This window comes from Aquarana catesbeiana, linkage group LG11 (genome assembly GCF_042186555.1).
Source record: "Aquarana catesbeiana isolate 2022-GZ linkage group LG11, ASM4218655v1, whole genome shotgun sequence".
Lineage (NCBI taxonomy): Eukaryota > Metazoa > Chordata > Amphibia > Anura > Ranidae > Aquarana > Aquarana catesbeiana.
The window spans coordinates 91,738,163-91,757,488 of record NC_133334.1 but is presented as its reverse complement, the minus strand read 5'-3'; the positions used below and the strand labels follow the sequence as shown (position 1 = coordinate 91,757,488).

At 39.4% G+C, this 19,326-nt stretch overlaps 1 protein-coding gene and 1 long non-coding RNA gene across 5 annotated transcripts in view; one reads left to right on the top strand and one right to left on the bottom strand.

Moving 5' to 3' along the window:
- LOC141112198 (uncharacterized) overlaps positions 1-19,326 on the top strand; it is a 271,699-nt gene that overhangs the window by 165,664 nt on the left and 86,709 nt on the right. For all 4 annotated transcript variants that reach the window (XR_012236545.1, XR_012236547.1, XR_012236548.1 and 1 more), the window contains exon 3: positions 15,202-15,247. This is a non-coding gene — a long non-coding RNA (uncharacterized lncRNA). The remainder of the gene's footprint in view (positions 1-15,201; positions 15,248-19,326) is intronic.
- Positions 1-19,326, bottom strand: part of LOC141112195 (uncharacterized) — a 97,006-nt gene that overhangs the window by 61,028 nt on the left and 16,652 nt on the right. The window contains exons 12-22 of the mRNA XM_073604784.1: positions 19,102-19,239; positions 18,202-18,366; positions 15,046-15,140; positions 13,429-13,555; positions 11,151-11,406; positions 9,087-9,136; positions 7,760-7,860; positions 4,928-5,079; positions 584-722; positions 335-445; positions 20-199 (exon numbers count right to left, since the gene is read on the bottom strand). Coding sequence (XP_073460885.1) covers positions 20-199; positions 335-445; positions 584-722; positions 4,928-5,079; positions 7,760-7,860; positions 9,087-9,136; positions 11,151-11,406; positions 13,429-13,555; positions 15,046-15,140; positions 18,202-18,366; positions 19,102-19,239 — 1,514 coding nt within the window. The remainder of the gene's footprint in view (positions 1-19; positions 200-334; positions 446-583; positions 723-4,927; positions 5,080-7,759; positions 7,861-9,086; positions 9,137-11,150; positions 11,407-13,428; positions 13,556-15,045; positions 15,141-18,201; positions 18,367-19,101; positions 19,240-19,326) is intronic.

Here is a 19,326-nt window from a genome sequence, read left to right as displayed (position 1 = left end):
CAAAATTACAAAAGCTTACCTGGAAGCTTGGATCCAGCTTGATAAACACAGTGGTCTTCATATCCCATTCCAAAACCAATCCATTGAGAGCTTCAATCACTGTGTAGATGCCCATCTGGTGCACTTTGTATGGTACATATTCTCCAGAATTAAGTTGGACAACTTCAAATTTCCCATCGCTCAGTATAACCTCGTAATTCTAGGTAAAAAGGGCATACTATAATTATTGACAGTAAAACCCTACAAACCTTATTTTCCAAGAATACAAAAACCTTTGTGAAATTATTTTTTGATTTTTTTTTTTTTTACTTTGTATTTTGAAAATAACACTTACACCGAGGAAGACTTTTATGGACTTGGAGCAGGTTGTGCCTGTAGATCCACATGGAATGTTCTCAGTGATAACACGGAAAGTTCCATTGGATGCATCGCTACTGCAATAATCCTGACATCGAAAGAGCAAATAGAACAAGTTAGCATATCCATATAAGAAGGATTAGTTACAATCTGAAGAGTTCATGAAAATAGGTTGATGATAAGTCTATGAAAACAATAAAAAGATGACAGAAATATGAATATTTACCTGAACAAGGGTATATTCGCAATCCCCACTAAAACTGTATCTCTTGGTGTCATATGTGATGTAGTTACCATCACCATATACTGTACAAGTTCCCATGCATGACTTACTAGTACACTCCCAATTTCTGTTCACGCAAGTACTAAAATGAAGAAGAAAATATATGATAAAGGTAAATTAACACAGAATTCATAGTTTAGTTTTGCTTGCTATGTTATTTTCTGTACACCATCTAAATAAGGCTGCAAGCAATGCATCATAACTCATTGAAATTAGAGAAAAAAAAAACATGTGCCTTGCTACAATAAATAAGTCAAATAATACAATTTAAATACCAAAATAATTAAAAGTGAATGTGCACTATACTCATACAGCAAATTTAATAAAGAGGGGCAAAATCCATAATTATTGTGCATAAAATTCTATCCAAAATCTTCTTAATTCATTAATGTTTATATAACGTGTGATAAAGATACTGTGGGGAATTCATAAAGAATGTCTAGGACAGTGGTTCTCAACCTCTGTCCTCAAGTACCACCAACGGGCCATGTTTTCTGGTTTTCCATTACTTTGCACAGCTGGTTTAAATCAATATCAATGACATGGTATTGATAAAAACTATTTTATCTAAGGGAAATTCTCAAAACATGGCGTGTTGGGTGTGCTTGAGAACTGAGGTTAAGAACCACTGGTCTAGGACACTCTTTAGTATTCCATCGTGCTTCCACATAGCAGGTGTCTGCGTGGGCGACAGATTCAAGTACCTGTTGTAAAGAAGGCGCACTGATACTGGAGTGTATACATACAGAGACTCTGCCCTCAGTGCTGCTGTGATTCCTCCTGATGCTGCAGCTGTCACACTTAGAGCACAGAAGCAGGGAGTTCTGTTTCTGGGTGGGTGGATCCTGATGGAGATTCTTGACACGAGTTTCCCATAAGGAGCGCACCCCTTGTGATTGACAGCAGGCAATAGGCAGATCTTAGCTAACAGCTTGCTTTTGGCTGTAGAACCTGCTGTCAATTACAAGGAGAGAAAGAACCTGATGGGGAACTAATGTCTCAGACTCATTTAGGTTCCACCCACTGGTTGCAAGGAAACTGAAAGCTGTGAAGCCAACAGCATTCTTAAAGGATAAGTTCACCTTTTTAAAAAAAATAATGAATGCACATCTTTTTGGAGGTAAAAAAAATGTGTATTTATTATTTTTTTTATTGGGAGCCTGGAAAGCATTGCACCCACATCCTGGAAAGCATTGCACCCACCTTGTGGGTGCTATGCAGGGCTCTTGCAGGCTCTGTGTGTAAGCTGTTTGGCCAGGCAGTTACAGATTAACAGGAAGCATTAATGAACTACCACGGCGCTCAACAGTGACATGGTAGTTTATTGAGAACTACAAGCCGACAGCCCCAAAGGCTGCCGTTCCTTATAGTTTTCAATTTACAGAACTCTGTGAATGAGTGACGTGGCCGGGCAGGAAGAGCCCTGCGTGGCCATGTTCTTTACAGATCCTGACAAAGAGCGGGGGGGGAGAAGATCCCCCACCGCCTGTGACATTGGGGAGCCGGGGAAGTGAGGGGGGCCATAGATTTCCAACATGTTGCACCCTGAATATGGGTGTAACTTGTTACAAAAGGTGAACTTTAAAGGATAAGTTCATCTTTCTGAACATGTTACACCGATATTTAGGGTGTAACATGTAACATGTTCAGCAACTTACCCCTGCACCCACGATACCGCCCTTCCCCATGACAGTGGGCGGGGAAATCCTCCCTGCTGTTAAAATTCATAAACAGCACGGCCCGCTAAGCCATGACATTCATTCACAGCAATCTGTGAATGAATGACCTACAAGCACCATCAGCCACTATGGCAAACGGCTTGTAGCTCTCATTGAACTGTGAGGGTGCTAGTAAGCACTCTTGTCGTACATTGACACTTCCTACAGCTTTCAAACTGAATGCCCATACAGAGGTATGGGCAGAAAGCTGTAGCAAGTGTCTGCAGGAACCTGACATTGCACTAGCAATCTGCTAATTGCAATGCTCTGCAGGCTCCTGAGAATGAAATACAGTCAGGTCCATAAATATTGGGACATCAACACAATTCTAATCTTTTTGGCTCTATACACCACCACAATGGATTTGAAATGAAATGATGTGCTTTAACTGCAGACTTTCAGCTTTAATTTGAGGTTATTTACATCCAAATCAGGTGAACGATGTAGGAATTACAACAGTTTGTATATGTGCCTCCCACTTTTTAAGGGACCAAACGTAATGGGACAGATTAACAATCATCCATCAAACTTTCAATTTTTAATACTTGGTTGCAAATCCTTTGCAGTCATTCAATTACAGCCTGAAGTCTGGAATGCATAGACATCACCAGACATTGGGTTTCATCCCTGGTGATGCTCTGCCAGGCCTCTACTGCGACTGTCTTCAGTTCCTGCTTGTTCTTGGGGCATTTCCCCTTCAGTTTTGTCTTCAGCAAGTGAAATGCATGCTCAATCGGATTCAGGTCAGGTGATTGCCTTGGCCATTGCATAACATTCCACTTCTTTCCCTTAAAAAACTCTTTGGTTGCTTTCGCAGTATGCTTCAGGTCATTGTCCATCTGCACTGTGAAGCGCCGTCCAATGAGTTCTGAAGCATTTTGCTGAATATGAGCAGATAACATTGCCCAAAACACTTCAGAATTCATCCTGCTGCTTTTGTCAGCAGTCACATCATCAATAAATACAAGAGAACCAGTTCCATTGGCAACCATACATGCCCACGCCATGACACTACCACCACCATGCTTCACTGATGAGGTAGTATTCTTTGGATCATGAGCAGTTCCTTTCCTTCTCCATACTCTTCTCTTCCCCTCACTCTGGTACAAGTTGATCTTGGTCTCATCATCCATAGGATGTTGTTCCAGAACTGTGAAGGCTTTTTTAGATGTTGTTTGGCAAACTCTAATCTGGCCTTCCTGTTTTTGAGGCTCACCAATGGTTTACATCTTGTGGTGAACCTCTGTATTCACTCTGGCGAAGTCTTATCTTGATTGTTGACTTTGACACACATACACCTACCTCCTGGAGAGTGTTCTTGATCTGGCCAACTGTTGTGAAGGGTGTTTTCTTCACCAGGGAAAGAATTCTTCGATCATCCACCACAGTTGTTTTCCGTGGTCTTCTGGTTCTTTTGGTGTTGCTGAGCTCACCGGTGCGTTCTTTCTTTTTAAGGATGTTCCAAACAGTTGATTTGGCCACACCTAATGTTTTTGCTATCTCTCTAATGGGTTTGTTTTGTCTTTTAGGCCTAATGATGGCTTGCTTCACTGATAGTGACAGCTCTTTGGATCACATATTGAGAGTTGACAGCAACAGATTCCAAATGCAAATAGCACACTTGAAATGAACTCTGGACCTTTTATCTGCTCCTTGGTTAATGGGATAATGAGGGAATAACACACACCTGGCCATGGAATAACTGAGCAGCCAATTGTCCCATTATTGTCCCATGGCACATATACAAACTGTTGTAATTCCTACACCGTTCCCCTGATTTGGATGTAAATACCCTCAAATTAAAGCTGAAAGTCTGCAGTTAAAGAACATCTTGTTCGTTTCATTTCAAATCCATTGTGGTGGTGTATAGAGCCAAAAAGATTCGAATTGTGTCGATGTCCCAATATTTATGGACCTGACTGTAATAAATACAATTTTTTACCAACAAATTACACGCATTTATTATTTTTTTGTAAAAGGTAAACTGCGTTCAGGCAGAGGAACTTTGACTGTCTCTGTACACCAACTTAAAGTTGGCCTTAATTAGCAGTTTTGTTGTCTACGAACTGGAGGTAATTATTTTTTAATTAGGTGCATCAATAGCGCCATTGTGTAAAAGTGGCATTATTAATAACTACCTGAATCTGCTGCACATGTCAGTTAAGTTACCAAAGCAGGGATTTTTGAATCTGGCACAGGCCATAGCGGCAGAAAAGTATTGGTGGGAATTTATTAGAATTCCACCGAATGAGTGCAGCCACAACCCCTTTGCCCTTGAAAAGTAATGCAGATAGTTTTGCTGCAGAAACTAGTTAAAAATGCTTAAAATGAAATTCAATGAGAGTGTCAGTAAAAGGTATACCAGGCTTATTCTCTAACTTTATGCTCATTAGTTTTCATGGTTTCATTATTACTTCACAAAATATAGGGCATGTGAAAAACTTTGATGTTTCTCTCAACCGCCAATCCTATACATATCTTTACCTTGTCCTGAGTAACACTTCTGTTTTCATCTCCTTTATAAATAAGTCCCTATATATTTTAGTAGAAAAATTCTTTAACTGGTTACCAGGTATTGCATTGCACTTTAATTTTTGCGCCTGGAGGGAAAGCTTCATTGTTGTGGATACATGGACACTGCTGTTCTTGAACACATCCAGCTTGACCATCCGCTAAAAGTCCGTCGGGGCAAATGCATCCAGAGATACACTGAGTGCTGTACTATAAGAGACATAATAAGACATATTTAGGGGATCCAATTGAAAGATTGATTACACAGCTCACCCAGATAGGGCCCCATTTACCCCCTTGACCCTTTTTGGATACGTAAGGAAAACAAGTCTTTGCAAGTATCTGCACAATGGAACTTCTAATTCAAAAGTTTAAAAAAATACTATTTGAATGTATTATTATAAGCAGTTGAATAAAATACAGTTCATTTCATCACACATGGATGCTTGGGACCCTTATCAATCCCTTCTTGTCTTGACCTGGCTTGTCCTGGCTGGAGAAAGGACCAGTAGTGGTTAAAAGTATTGTTGTATAATGGAGTAAATTGTATTTTATTCTGCTAATGATATATATGCTTAAACATTGTTTTTTTTATACTTTCAAACTGGCAGTTCTGTGATGAAGGTTACTTTTGGAATCAGCTGACATAATGTATTGAGGATATGTGAATCTTTTTGCTTACCAGCCATTACATGTTGGGTGCAGGGCTGTAAAGGGATTAGAAAGCTGTCCGCATACATAGGATGCCCACATACACACTCAAATATACAAACGGTGTCAGCTTTTCTGTTCATTCTTGGTAAGGCATTCATGGACACACAATATCCTGTCCTGAATGTAGTTATTTTCTCTAATTACATATTATATTCTGTATTGCTAATGGAGAATATTTTTCTCTACCAGTATTCTCATTGTAATGGGAAGGGGTCTCACAAAGCTGGGTAGTCACTGGAGAAAGGGCTCTTCAGCACATTGCAGAGATATTAGGATTCCACTCTTACAGCGCTGATATGACAGTAGGTAAGTCTCATTCTTTGGGTTGCTGGTTTTGCTTGCAAGCATCATTCAAGTTGCAAGTAACAGAAAAACGTACAGCCAAACCACAGGCTAACTACATGCACAGATAAGATACATGTATGCAATTTGTTTTAACTGTCAATGGGCTTTGTCATTTTACCCAGCCAGTCCTGAGTTTTTACACAGCCCTACCATATAGCACAGCCAGGTTGGTAACCTCACTTTTCTTTGCTGCAGTCAAGCAATACAACTTAAAAAGACCCTTTCGACAACTTGCAAAACCTGAAAACTGCAGGTAAAAGCATAGCAAGTATTTTATTTGCAGTGCTTTTTCTTTCATAAACGTATATTTCTATTTGCTTGCAATGTGCCTCCGAACTTGCTAGAAAATTTAACTACTCCTGCAAGAGTAAATTCCCTAGCAAAGCCCCCTGCTTGCCATGGCCATCTCTGGGAATGTCTAATTACTCTCTTTGCTGGCCCAGGATCATAAAAATAAATGCACATTTTTTGCAGGAAAAAAAATTTGCATCTAATATTTTTTATCGTAGGAGCCTGCAGAGCATTGTACCTGCGATCAACAGATCACGGGTGCAATGCCAGGCTCCTGCAGACTCTCAAAAAAAAAAAGAAAGAAGGACGGCGCCCTCATTCTTTCTTTTTTATTGTTCCAGAGCTTCTTCTAGCTTTTATAGACTGGCTGCCTTCCATTTATTCAGCATCATTTTATCCTTACATGGACTAATACCTGAATTTGTTGTGAAACATTAACTACCACCACCAAGTTCCCCCTCTCAGGAACCCCCAACCCACCCCCTTCCCCCCACCATTTTTAGTTATATGTACTCGGCTACCTCCATTGTTCGCCATATTAACCCCTTGATCGTTTATTTATTTCCTGCAGACTCTCATTACAGCTGTCTGCATCTACCTACTTGTTTAATTGTGACATTGGGTGATGGGGGGAAAATGGGGGACTGCTGATGCTTTAGTAACATGTTACACCCTGAATATGGGTGTAACATATAACATGTTACTTAAAGTGATTGTAAAGTCTCGTTTTTTTTTTGTTTTTTTGTTTTTTTTTAAATAACAAACATGTTATACTTACCTCCTCTGTGCAGTTGGATTTGCACAGAGCAGCCCAGATACTCCTCTTCTAAGGTCCCTCTTTGTTGCTCCTGGCCCCTCCCTCCTATCGAGTGCCCCCACAGCCAGCAGCTGAGAGGCCATTTTTCGCCTCTTCTCTTATGTCAACATATTGTTGTTTAGCATGCAGCAAAGGCTAGTTGGCTCAGAGTACTATATCTCTGAGTGCAGCTGTACAAGGGATTACATGAGAATGATATCAAGGCAAATTCTAGAAGTTACATTAGTTGCATTTAAAAATATATTTAATGATTTATTTTTGTATCTGCCCAGAGGTTAGCTTGGTACCTGGAGCTACAACGATAGTTGACCCCTTTGACTGCAGGTACACCTGTTAAGTCTTTGGGGTATATTAATAACACAATCTGACCCTACTGTCAAATGCTAGAAGTGCCACACTGGGTTGGGTTTGGTGTCAGCTTTTACTAGTTGCCAAACAGAGAGGGTCTACAATTTACTGTGGTTTTCATTTTTTAGAATTGAAGGAAAAAATTCCTGAATTCCGTAACAAGTAAAACAGAATTAAACTATCATGTTGAGTGCAATTGAAATTCAATACAATTCTGATCACTCCTTCTGAAAAGAAATTAGAAGGCTGCAATTGCTAACCTCCTTCTGAATATGGTAGCTACCTTGCTGGTATACTGATCCATTGGTTTCAAAATACATACATATATATATATATATAGCTACCTATGTGTTTACTAATGTTTTTGTAACTTACACACTGCATGTCAAAGGTTTGACAGCTCTTCTGACACTCAGCTCCTTTAGTTCCTGCAGTCTTATTTTTGCAGTCGAAATACACCATGGGGGCAGCACAGACTAAAAGCAGAACAAGATCCAAATAACGTTCAATATTAGTTACAAGATTTTAGAGCCAAAATATTCTTATGCTGTCAGTGAAAAAATACATAGGTTACAAATACCAAGTTATAGGAATCATCTAAGGCATGCTTAAAGTGTTTCTAAACCCACAACAGTAAAATCAGTCCGTACATGCAGTAAAACATGCTTGTTATACTCACTGTGGAACCTAAGGAGTTAATCTTCCGCATTGTGTAAAAAGGCTGTTTGATCCTGTCATCTCTGATCCTCCCCCTCTTCCACAGTCCCCAAACCATCTTCTGATAGAACAGAGCCTTGTGGGCAAGCTGCACATGCTCAGTTTGGTGTGTATTGCTAGAGAGTATTTTTTTTTCTTGGGAGAGTGCATGTGATCCGCACAGGGTCAATTAGCACTGTCCAGACAGAGGGTCAGGGGTCATGCAGCCTCATAGGACTGCCAGAGCGGAATGAAAACTCCTCCTACAAGCTTTAACCAGTGCTCTGCTGGACACTGATAGAAGTCACAAGACTGCTCTAACTGCTGATGAGAAGAAGTATTTAGCTGTTTATATTAACTAAAACTATTACATTTCCATGTTCTGTGTACTGTGGGAGACCAGATATAGTGAATTCAGGGTCCTGGGTTTAGTACCACTTTAAGCTCCTTAGTTCATAGTTGAAGTTGTCTATATTAAATAAACATAGAATGTATTGGTAGTTCAATACCAACTGGTTCATTTACTTTGTTTGCTTATTAAAAGATCTGTTTCATCCCATATTTGGTTTAGGGGCAGTAAACTTATAACCAGTATTTCCTTTTTTTTTTTTTTTATAGATGCCTATAAAAAAATTAACCAAAATATTCATTTATTTCTTATGCCTGGGCAGCTTTTCAGGGGTGAGGTCTCTTGACCTGCCCTGGCAATTACAGGGCGTCTCAATACTACATCTGTTGTCAGTCAGTTATATTTCCCAACATTATTTATCTTTCCCCTATTATTGCAATGTTATAGAGATATTCTATTATTTCCCATAATTAGTAATAATCTAAGTTAAGATGATCCAATTCAGCACTATGATCAATACACAAGTCTTTTAGAAATTGTGTGCCTAACCAGCTGTGATGTATTTCATAATGGTTGATTGGTAAGGAATAATCATATAATCCCACTAAATCATATATACAACTTAAAAGTGTGTACAAAAGAGGATTGTGAAGATACCTGGTACTTGAGTAACTCCAATGCAGTCTAGTTTTCCTGAAGAGCAGGTGCTATAACATGAATAAGAAGGATGTGAGTTTGACAGTCTATAAACCCTTCTCTAAAAATAAGCTATTACTCGTACTCTGGTATAAAAATAAATTGGTCCAAATCTACTCTCTTCCTCTTAGACAGGCATGCACCTTAGACAGCCAATACTACCTCTCTGCAATGGATTAAGCGATTTAAATACCTATACATTCATGTCTCTCATGATCTTCAATCCTTCCTTGGCCTTAACATTACTCCTCTCGATACTCAACTTAAGTCTAAATGTAAGGTTTGGTCTGCTCTCCCCCTTTCTCATTTGAAGATGAGTCGGAAGATGTGGTAGCTCAGTATATTAAACTGATGGTATTTGCTAGGGATACATTTATCCAATTGACATTTTTACATAGGATATACTATACCCCTAAGAAGTTGCAACACATCAATCCCACTCTCTCTTCGCTTTGCAAATGTTTAAATGTCACTGGCACCCTCTATCATATGGTGTGAAGCTGTCCTTTGGTTTATGATTCTTTGAACCAAGTTACATCCATGTTGGTCAAGGCGTTGAAACTTTTGCTGGCTCTCGACCCTATTGTTTTGCTGTTAGACATCTATGATTCCTTCCATATTTCAAAATCATGCTAAACTGCTGCTGTTTTCATGTCCTACTATGCAAGAAAGGAAATTCTTCTTAAATGGAAACTTTCCACCCAACCCTCTTACATTTATTGCTATTAGATCTGCACTCCCTTTATACCAACTGACATATGATCAGAGGCTGCCCAGCAGAATATGATAAAATCTTGTCTGTATGGTTGAACTCCTTTTGATCACCCTTCTCTCCTTCTCCACCCCCCTTTTCTCTGTTTCCCCTATCATGCACCTTAAAGACCTTTCTGTTGAGATGGTATATGCTAGCAGCTTACTACAGGATTTTTGTCTCTGATTTGTACTTTCTGTAAGGTTCATACAAGTTATACATTTGTGATTGCACTACACCAACGTTTAATACTTTATCTGTGGTATTATTTTTGACAACTCCTGCTGTTTTGTATTTTTAAAACTTTGAATAAAGTTTTTAACTGTTAAAAAAAATCAACAATTTCACAATTTCTCCCCCTTTGGTTGCTCTATCACAGCTATGGTGGGTCATGTGCATAAGATGTTAAAGTGACCCTTTACTTTGGCCATATAGGACAACTTAACACAGTCACTTAACTTCCCTTCCTCTCCAACAGCATTTCATTTTTCCTTGCTCCTGCAGCACTCCATTTGGTTGCCAGAACTAGGGAAGGTAAGCATAGTAGAAGCTCCAATCAAATCTGTTAGTGCTTACACAGGGATACCCTATTCCTTTCCTACCCCCTGGTGACAGCTCTGGGCCAATCACATTGTACCATGACTGTCACAGTTAAATGCTAACTCATTGTCAGGAAAGGATTCCCCTGCTGGTGGCACTGTGGTTCCCAGATCTATGGCCTGCAGTTCCGGTGTCCGCCAGTGGGTGTCTCTCAGCAGTCAGAGGCTGACTGTCAGGAAAAGGATTCACCTGTTGGTGGAACTGTAGCTCCTAGATCTTTAGGCTGCAGTTCCAGTCTCCACCAGCGGGTGTCTCTTGGCAGTCAGAAGCTGAAATCATCTTCTGCGATCAGGCATCACCTGATGCTGATTGCAGGAAGTTTATCTAAACTTGTTGCATTCTGTGACTCATTGCCTTGGTATTTTCTCCATGTGCCCCTGATCTGTGTTCCTGTGTTCCTGAAGCCTGCATCCTGTCTCCTGTTCCTAGACCCTGACCTTGACCCAGCAGCCTGATCCCTTCCTACCCACTCATTCTGTCTCCTGGTTCCCTCTCTCTATCTTGTCTTGTTCCCAGCTTCCTCTGCTTGATCTCCCTTGTATGACCCTGGCTCTGTTACGTTTACTATCTGGTTATCACATTCTCTGTATATATTTGATTTAGGCTGTTGTTTATTGTGTGTTCACTGTTGGTTTGGTTCGCTAGTTGTTTTAGCACAACATTCATTTACTCACCAAATACCACCATTATCATTAACCACTTCTCCTGGTGGCACTTCAGTTCCCTGGTAGTAGCAGGAACAGGCTGATGGGAGGACACATCTACCGCTGCCATCCAGGTAGGTTCCATTCTGGCAGATGCAGCCATCAACAGGGACAAATGAGATGTCACAAGTAACGTCAGGGCTGCTGAGGGAACGGCAAGTGGGTTGGCAGGTACTGACTGAGTAGCTGTAGGTCAATGTGGCAGGGCAGTTTGTGGTGTATGTGGCTAAGGTTAAAAAGAGAGAGTTTAATTAGGATATTTAGAGGTACACATACTCATGTTTGAGAAGCTTTTAAGAGCCAAAAGTAACTGAAGCAAAGTCCTAAAACAGATGTTTTCTTTGACACAGTGGAACTTCTTGTTAGGTCTTATACATAAAGTATAACTAAAAACAAAACTGGACAGAGTAAGAGACGTATAACCCCTATCAGTTTTGAGGGGTTTTAGCCATCTGTCTTTCATTGGGAATATTTCCCTTCACTTCCTTTCCCATATCCAAAACAGAAAGTGAGGAGAAATACTTTTAAATGAGGGAATCCTTGGTTGTCACCAGGATCACCAGAACTAGGGTTCACATTGGAAGAATTTCCCTCTATTCCTGTTCTGGTGACAACCCAAAATTTGGGGATTTTTTGCCTTTCACTCTCAGGGATAACACTAAACAGGACAAATAGAGAGGGTGAATATCCTTAAAGGTAACACAGACAGCAATAAAAACCTAACAGGTGTTCCAATCCTTCTCCACCCTGTCTAAAGCAAAAAAAAAAAAAATGTTGACTTTAATTATAGTTTAACTGCCAGAGTGCTATGGGTATGGTACTTTTTAGGGTCTCTGTGTTAAGGCGTTTACTAGTGATGAGTTATCAGTGTAAATCTTTGATCTTCTGATTTGTTTGAATGACTGTCAATATCCACTGTGCAGATAAAGAATAATTGTTATGGATCATGGAGTTAACAAAAAAGGTTTTAGGAAATTTTATAGGTTTTTTAGGGGAATAAAATCAGAGAAACCCCTATTAAAGCAGTACTAGAGTCCCCCCCCCACAATTTTTTTTTTAAATGTGCCCCCTGTAGTTTTATGCCATAATATGCTAGTATGCATTGCATACTAGCACACTATGACAGACTTACCTGTCAAACAGAGCCCTCCAGTGCTGCATGGTAACCAATGCCACTGGTCTCAGGTACTTTCATCTTCACTTGGGTTTCCTATCGGATTCCGTCTCACCAGCAAGTTGAATGGTTGGGCCGCGATGGCATAAATCCCGTGCATGCACACCGGAGTCACATCACCATGGTATAGAGTGGTTGCCATAAATGTGATCTGAGCTGTGCATGTGCAGCTCAGATTACATTACTGCTGACAGGCTGGGAGAGGCATTCATGACAGAAGAGACCACTAGGGTCTTTTCTGTTTTAGAAACCCTGCCTGTCAGCATTTATTCAAACATTTACTTTAATATTGCTTTAATGCCACCAGAAAAATGTAAATGCTTCTGGAAAAGCTTGCAGATGAGAAAAAAGGATGAAATGAAAGGGGAATATGGTAAAGGGGGATTGCTGATACAGTGAGTTTATGCAGGCTTAGAACACATTGGCACTGACTTAAAAGGCTCCAAAATTGTGCCATGAGCAGATCAGCTTTATCTGGTGCAAACATATCAAACTTCTTACCAGCCCTCCATAACAATTACTTGTCTCCCTTGATGCACAAATGGATGAAGGCAGAATGGGGACAGAATGGGGACCTAGGCAAGGAAGCAAATTTATTTCCCATCCCTTCAAATGACATTGAAAATGATTGCTATAAACACACAGAAAAAGCCTCCTCATTTGTATTGTCTGAACTGGCACCAGTGCCTGCAAATGCATCTTTCCCTGTGGAGGGAGTTCAGCTTTGACCGGTTGTGCTATCCTCCTTACTGTAGGAGTATGGAGGTTGCAGCTGGCCCCCAGGACATTCACCAGGCTCTAAGCTCCTGTCTGGGTTGCCATGTGGATGATCCAATTCTGTCTAGGTTCATGTGCCTTAGACCATAAACGTTGTTACTGATTTAGCCAACACTGAGCAAGGTGTAAGTGAATACTGATGATTGCATCTACCAAAAAAAAAAAACAGTAAATCTGGAACAATACAAAAGTAATTGCACTAAGAAGAGCAGCTGATAATGCTGTGCTCAGTGGTCCAGAAAATCAATGCTATGTGACTGGAGCTAATTGGCTAGTAAAAACTATTGATATACTTACTGCAAATATTTTGTCTCCATCCCACGAGAAAGATTCCTTTCATAGTGCAGGCATGCACATAGGAGGACAATGCAGCACACAAGCACTCCTCACTCTTTGCACAGTTACAGGAATCAAACATGCAGTTCTGTAGAGAACAGGAAACTGATTAGCGCTGCTATTCGAAATGTGTTTTTCTCATTTTTTTCAAAAGTATGTGTGCTGCTCCTATATAAGCCTTGCACATGTAAGTCCATTTTCCTTTATTTTGAGGGCAAGTTCACTGTTTTTCAATAAATGATCCAAGCTGCAAACAGAATCATTCTTTCCAGCGGTTCTGTCTCTGGCATTCACTCTATAGGATATTCACATTATCCCTAGGCATGTGTCTGTGACTGTTGCTGGCTAAAACTAAAAACTGCCCAACAATAAAACTCTCACTTTGACAACCTACAAAATGCTTTGTGCAGAACGGAGTGAGAAAGTTATGCCGCATACACACGGTCGGATTTTACGACAGGAAATGTTCGATGGGAGCTTGTCATCGGAAATTCCGACCGTGTGTAGGCTCCATCGGACATTTTCCGTCGGAATTTCCGACAAACAAAATTTTAGATCTGGATCTCACCCAAGCAATGAATCATTGCATGCATATACCAGTAAATATTTTATCTGAAGATATCACATCACTCTTTTCTTGCGTGACGTGTATATTTTTCTAATGTTTTATAATGTTAATGAGAAGAAATTGCTACACCTGTGCTAATGTATGTTACTTTCAGAAATCTGTATAGGGGACTCCATTACCATTCCACCCAGCAGTCAAGTAGGCAACTTTTTAAAATGTATCTCTGTACCACATTAGTCCCTGAGCAAAATGTTCTAGTCAATGTATGTGAGCTTTGCTTGCCTGTTTATTTTAATTATTCTTCTCCTTTTGGCATAATCTTCACTTGTTTCTGCTTGCCTACTGTCTTACCAGAGATGAACTTTCAGCCACACCAGATTGACAGGTACCTCAAATCCTAGCCCTTACTTATCTGTGCCCTTGGAACTTTGATTTACATTTGTTCCTACTTTGTTTTTCTCCAGTTCTTAACTGTTAGCAGTGGGGCAAACCCAAGTACCACACTCAGAAAGGAGTCAGGCCATCGGTTCTAGTGATGGTAACATAAAAGACCATGCACACCACTGACTTTGCATGAGCTCATGTCTGCCCTCAGTGAGGATTCGCCAATGTCATGGACAACTGCAAATTCAGAATAGGGCAAACATTTTTCTTATTATGATATATATATATATATAAGTATAAGCTCACATGCATTGAGATATATATATACTGTATATATATATATATATATATATATATATATATATATATATATATATATATATATATATATATATATATATATGCAGTATATTATAGGTATATGTTTATAAGGTACATTGTGGTAAACTAATGAGATGTGTATTAGATGGGCATCTTGGCGTATGCAATATACAGGGCTATGGAAATTATTACTGACATAAACACACATACACACTCACACAGGTTTAACTGGATGGACTGGTGTCTTTATTCAACCTTACCAACTATGTAACTATGTGTACACCTGAAACAGAACACACAATTACCTGCATGTAAACATTTGGATCGACTGTTGAATGGCATTTTGCAAACACTCCTTGTGGGTCAGTTAACATAGAGCACCAATGTTTGGCATATTGTTCTAGGGAAAGACAATAGGAGAATAGATTATGATGCTTAACTTCTAATTTCTTGAATTACAGATTGTTATGGAAACTAAGGAGCAACAGGCTGAAAGGACATGAATGTGTAAGTATATTATTTAAATTTGCATTCTGTTTTAGCAAGGATACATTTTAGCCAATAGCCATCAGTAATTTTATAAAGTGAACTGAGGTTCCAAGCAAACAATAAGATGTTCTAAACAATGGTAATGACTGGTTAAGTGTTTCTGCTTACTAAAATATAAAAGACTGTTATATTTTCCTGAAAGGTAATTAACTGTTAAATTGTATGATGATGTAGTGTACCTAGAAAACATAGAACTATTATTCACAATTAGGGATGGGCTGTCTGTTCGAGTCGAACATGAGTCGACCGGTCGATGAAGATTGAACATTATGGGCCATTCGCGCCAAATTCGAGAGGCGCGTCACGGCTCATAATGCACTGCGTCATCGCAGTGCATTGCTGGCTGATGATTGGCCAAGCATGCACTATGACCTGCATGCTTTGGCCAATTACAGCGCTGTCAGCGAAGAGAGCCATAATTGGCCAAAGGCAGGGTGCCTTTAGCCAATTACGGCTCAGGGGGTTAAGTCCACGCCCCACACTATATAAGGCCGCCTGCACGTCGGCCGTGTGTAGTGTGTTGGTGGCATTGTTACGAGAGAGACAGAGAGAGGCAGAGAGTGTCATTTCATTTAGTTTGAGCAGGCAGGCGATTCAGTTAGCTGCAGTGTATTTCATATATATATATATATATATATATATATATATATATATACAGTCAGTCTAGTATATATATATATATATATATATATATATATATATATATATATATATATATATATATACAGGGCTTTTTTTCTCAAACAATAGGTGCTGGAACTTAACCATGGCCCCACACAAACCCCTCCCCCTACACACACCCTCCAAATCACATCAAATAGTGGGTGTGTTCAGTCAAATTTCACGAAAACAGTAGGAGGGTCTTAAAGGGGCAATTAAATACCAGAGTTGCATTAAATACAGAGTGCAGAGCTGTCACTTGTAAACACCGAAACCAGACTTCTGTGTATACAAGTGATGGTGGTGAGCAGGCACCAAAGGGTCTGAGCCAGAGGTGGTGGAACTGAGTTCCACCAAGTTCCCCCTGAAAAAAAGCCATATATATATATATATATATATATATATATATAAGCCATATATATATATATATATATATATATATATACGCAGTAAGCTGCAGTTCATAAAATATATATATACAGGCTTGTATATATAGTGTGACCAAGCCTATACCTGACTGTAGGCCATTCCTGGAGTGCATGTTCAAAGACACTTTCAGGCAGGCAGGCAGGTGACTGAGTGAGCTGCAGTTCATAAAATATATATCCACTGCATTGTAGTCCAGCCAAGCCTATACCTGACTGTAGGCCATTCCTGGAGTACGTGTTCAAAGACACTTTCAGGCAGGTGACTCAGTGATTTTATATATATATATATATATATATATATATATATATATATATATATACACAGGCTTGTTTAACAGGGGCATGTAATTATAATTTTTGATCTAATATTTCACAGCAGGGCCTGTTCCTGTGCTCAACAAAAGTATCTGTGAGGCTTTACAGTGTTGTGCCACCACCATCACCACCACCACCGCCTAAGGCCCAATTTTTTTGCCCCTGTTTAACAGGGGTATGTAATTACAATTCTTGATATAATATTTTACAGCAGGGCCCATTCCAGTGCCCACCTAGAGTAACTGTGAGGGCTTACAGTGTTCTGGTACCACCAACACCTAAGGCCCAATCTTCCACAGAGTATATAGGGCAGGCCGTATAGTATATACAGGCGGTCCCTTATTTTTCAAAATCTGACTTACAAATGACTCCTACTTACAAACGGAGGGAGACTACAGGAAGTGAGAGGAAATCTACCCCTAGGAAGGGAAATTCTCTCCTGTAAGAGATAATATGGGAAAAAGGTGTCTCCTCCACTGATTTATCACCAATCCGTGTTTCCCTTAAAAACCCAAAATTTTCAAAATCCAATTCTCAGTGGGACAGAAAGTGAGGTGAAATCTTCTGAACAGGGACACAGACAGCAAAACAAATGTTACAGGGGTGATAACCCTTCCCTATGTTTTCCAAAAAGCTTTAAAATTGATTTTTTGATTGGAGCTACGCTTACAAAATGTACCTGTTCCAAATTACAAACAGATTCTACATAAGAACAAACCTAAAGTCCCTGTCTTTCTTTGCACCACCTGTATACTGCTGTTCAGAGTATATAGGGCCTGGGGGCCCCAACGCCTTTTCTTTTTTTAATTTGGGTGCGGGGTTCCCCTTAATATCCATACAAGACCCAAAGGGCCTTGTAATGGGCTGGGGGGTACCCATGCCGTTTGTCTCACTGATTTTCATCCATATTGCCGGGACCCGACATTACATTAAAGCCTCAAGCATTTTTAAATGACTTTTATTCCTTTTGAAATGTCATTTTGTGCAGGGACTGTTCTAAGCACAGGAAACATGTGCCACTTTACAGGCATACTATTGGCACCCCCCAGGTACGATATTTAAAGGAATATTTCACTTTTATTTTTTCACTGTAAGCATCATTAAAATCACTGCTCCCAAAAACCGTCCGTTTTTAAAACTTTTTTTTCCATTGATACATGTCCCCTGAGGCAGCACCAGGTCCCCAACCCTTTTTAGGACAATAACTTGCATATCAGCCTTTAAAATTCGCACTTTTGATTTCTCACGTTCGAGTCCCATAGACTTTAACGGTGTTCGAATGTTTGTGCAAACTTTCAGTCCGTTCGCATGTTCTGGATGCGAACCGAACCGGGGGGGGGGGGGGGGTGTTCGGCCCATCCCTATTCACAATAAGTAGAACAAAATTAAACACAATGCGAACAACTGTAATATGAAGCCTCTAATGCCTCTTTGGCCACCATATTTACACAATCCTGTAGCACTCATATTTATCATGTACAGTATATGACTTGTATATGAGTGGTTTACCATTATCAATGCTCAGGGAACAAGGATCCTCAAAGCTGTTTGTAACAATGGGACAGTTGGCCTGCGTCATCCAGGTGTTGGCAAATGAGGACCCAGTTCCTTCAATCACTCCACTCAGAACTTTAAAGTCATCAGCTTGTATATTGTTGAAGTTTCCACAAAGACCTATGAGCAAAAATTGAATACATTTAGTTTAGTGGTGTTATCAATATATGATGCATCATTCTGTATATAGCAGAACTAATTCTACCAAAAAAGGAGTAGTACAACAATTCATTAGGAATAGTATACCACTGCTATATTAGAGTCATGCTCTATTTTGCAATAGAGGGCTTCAATAATATACCAGTAAATAAAATAAACGTTATGCGCTCACTTGCGAAATGCATATAAAGTATGTACTAATTCATCTAGAATACAAGTACTGATTCTGCTCTAGAACCATTTCTAGTGGATCATTTAACCCATCATTTAAAGAGAATCACAAGTCACTTTTCATGCTTACGCGTATTAAATCTGCTTGGTAACTTTAATTCCTATCATTAATATTATAAGTTGAAATAACTGTGAAAGAATTATTAAATTATATACACAAACAAAGTAAGATTAATTAATATCATGTTTAAGTGGCCAATTAGAATCTTAGAAACCAGAGTTCTTTATAGATATGTAATTAAAACACATACTAGATATTATATGAAATGAAGAGACACGGTAATGGTTACTAACAAGCTGTAAGCTTGTGCTCTTCAGATGGCATCGTTAATCACCATATATGAATATTTACTTAAAAATCCCGGATATGGCATACTTTTAACCTAAGTTTTCTACTGAGTTTATTTATTTATTGTTTCATTTGATATAACAATAATATATGTAATATTACAAAAATGTCCTTACCGCAGACTTCATTTTGAAAAGATGGATCCAGGTTGATGTATAGCTGCATGATGGGTACCAGTTGGATTTCCAGCTGTAGGCCAAAATTGGTCTGTACAATAATGTAAAAGTTTGAAGGCTGGAAGATGGTGACACTGGCTGTGAATCAAAAATGAAAATCATTACGGTTGGTACCTGGATTCAGGGCACAACACACATTTTATCAAATACCTGTTTTTTTGTATA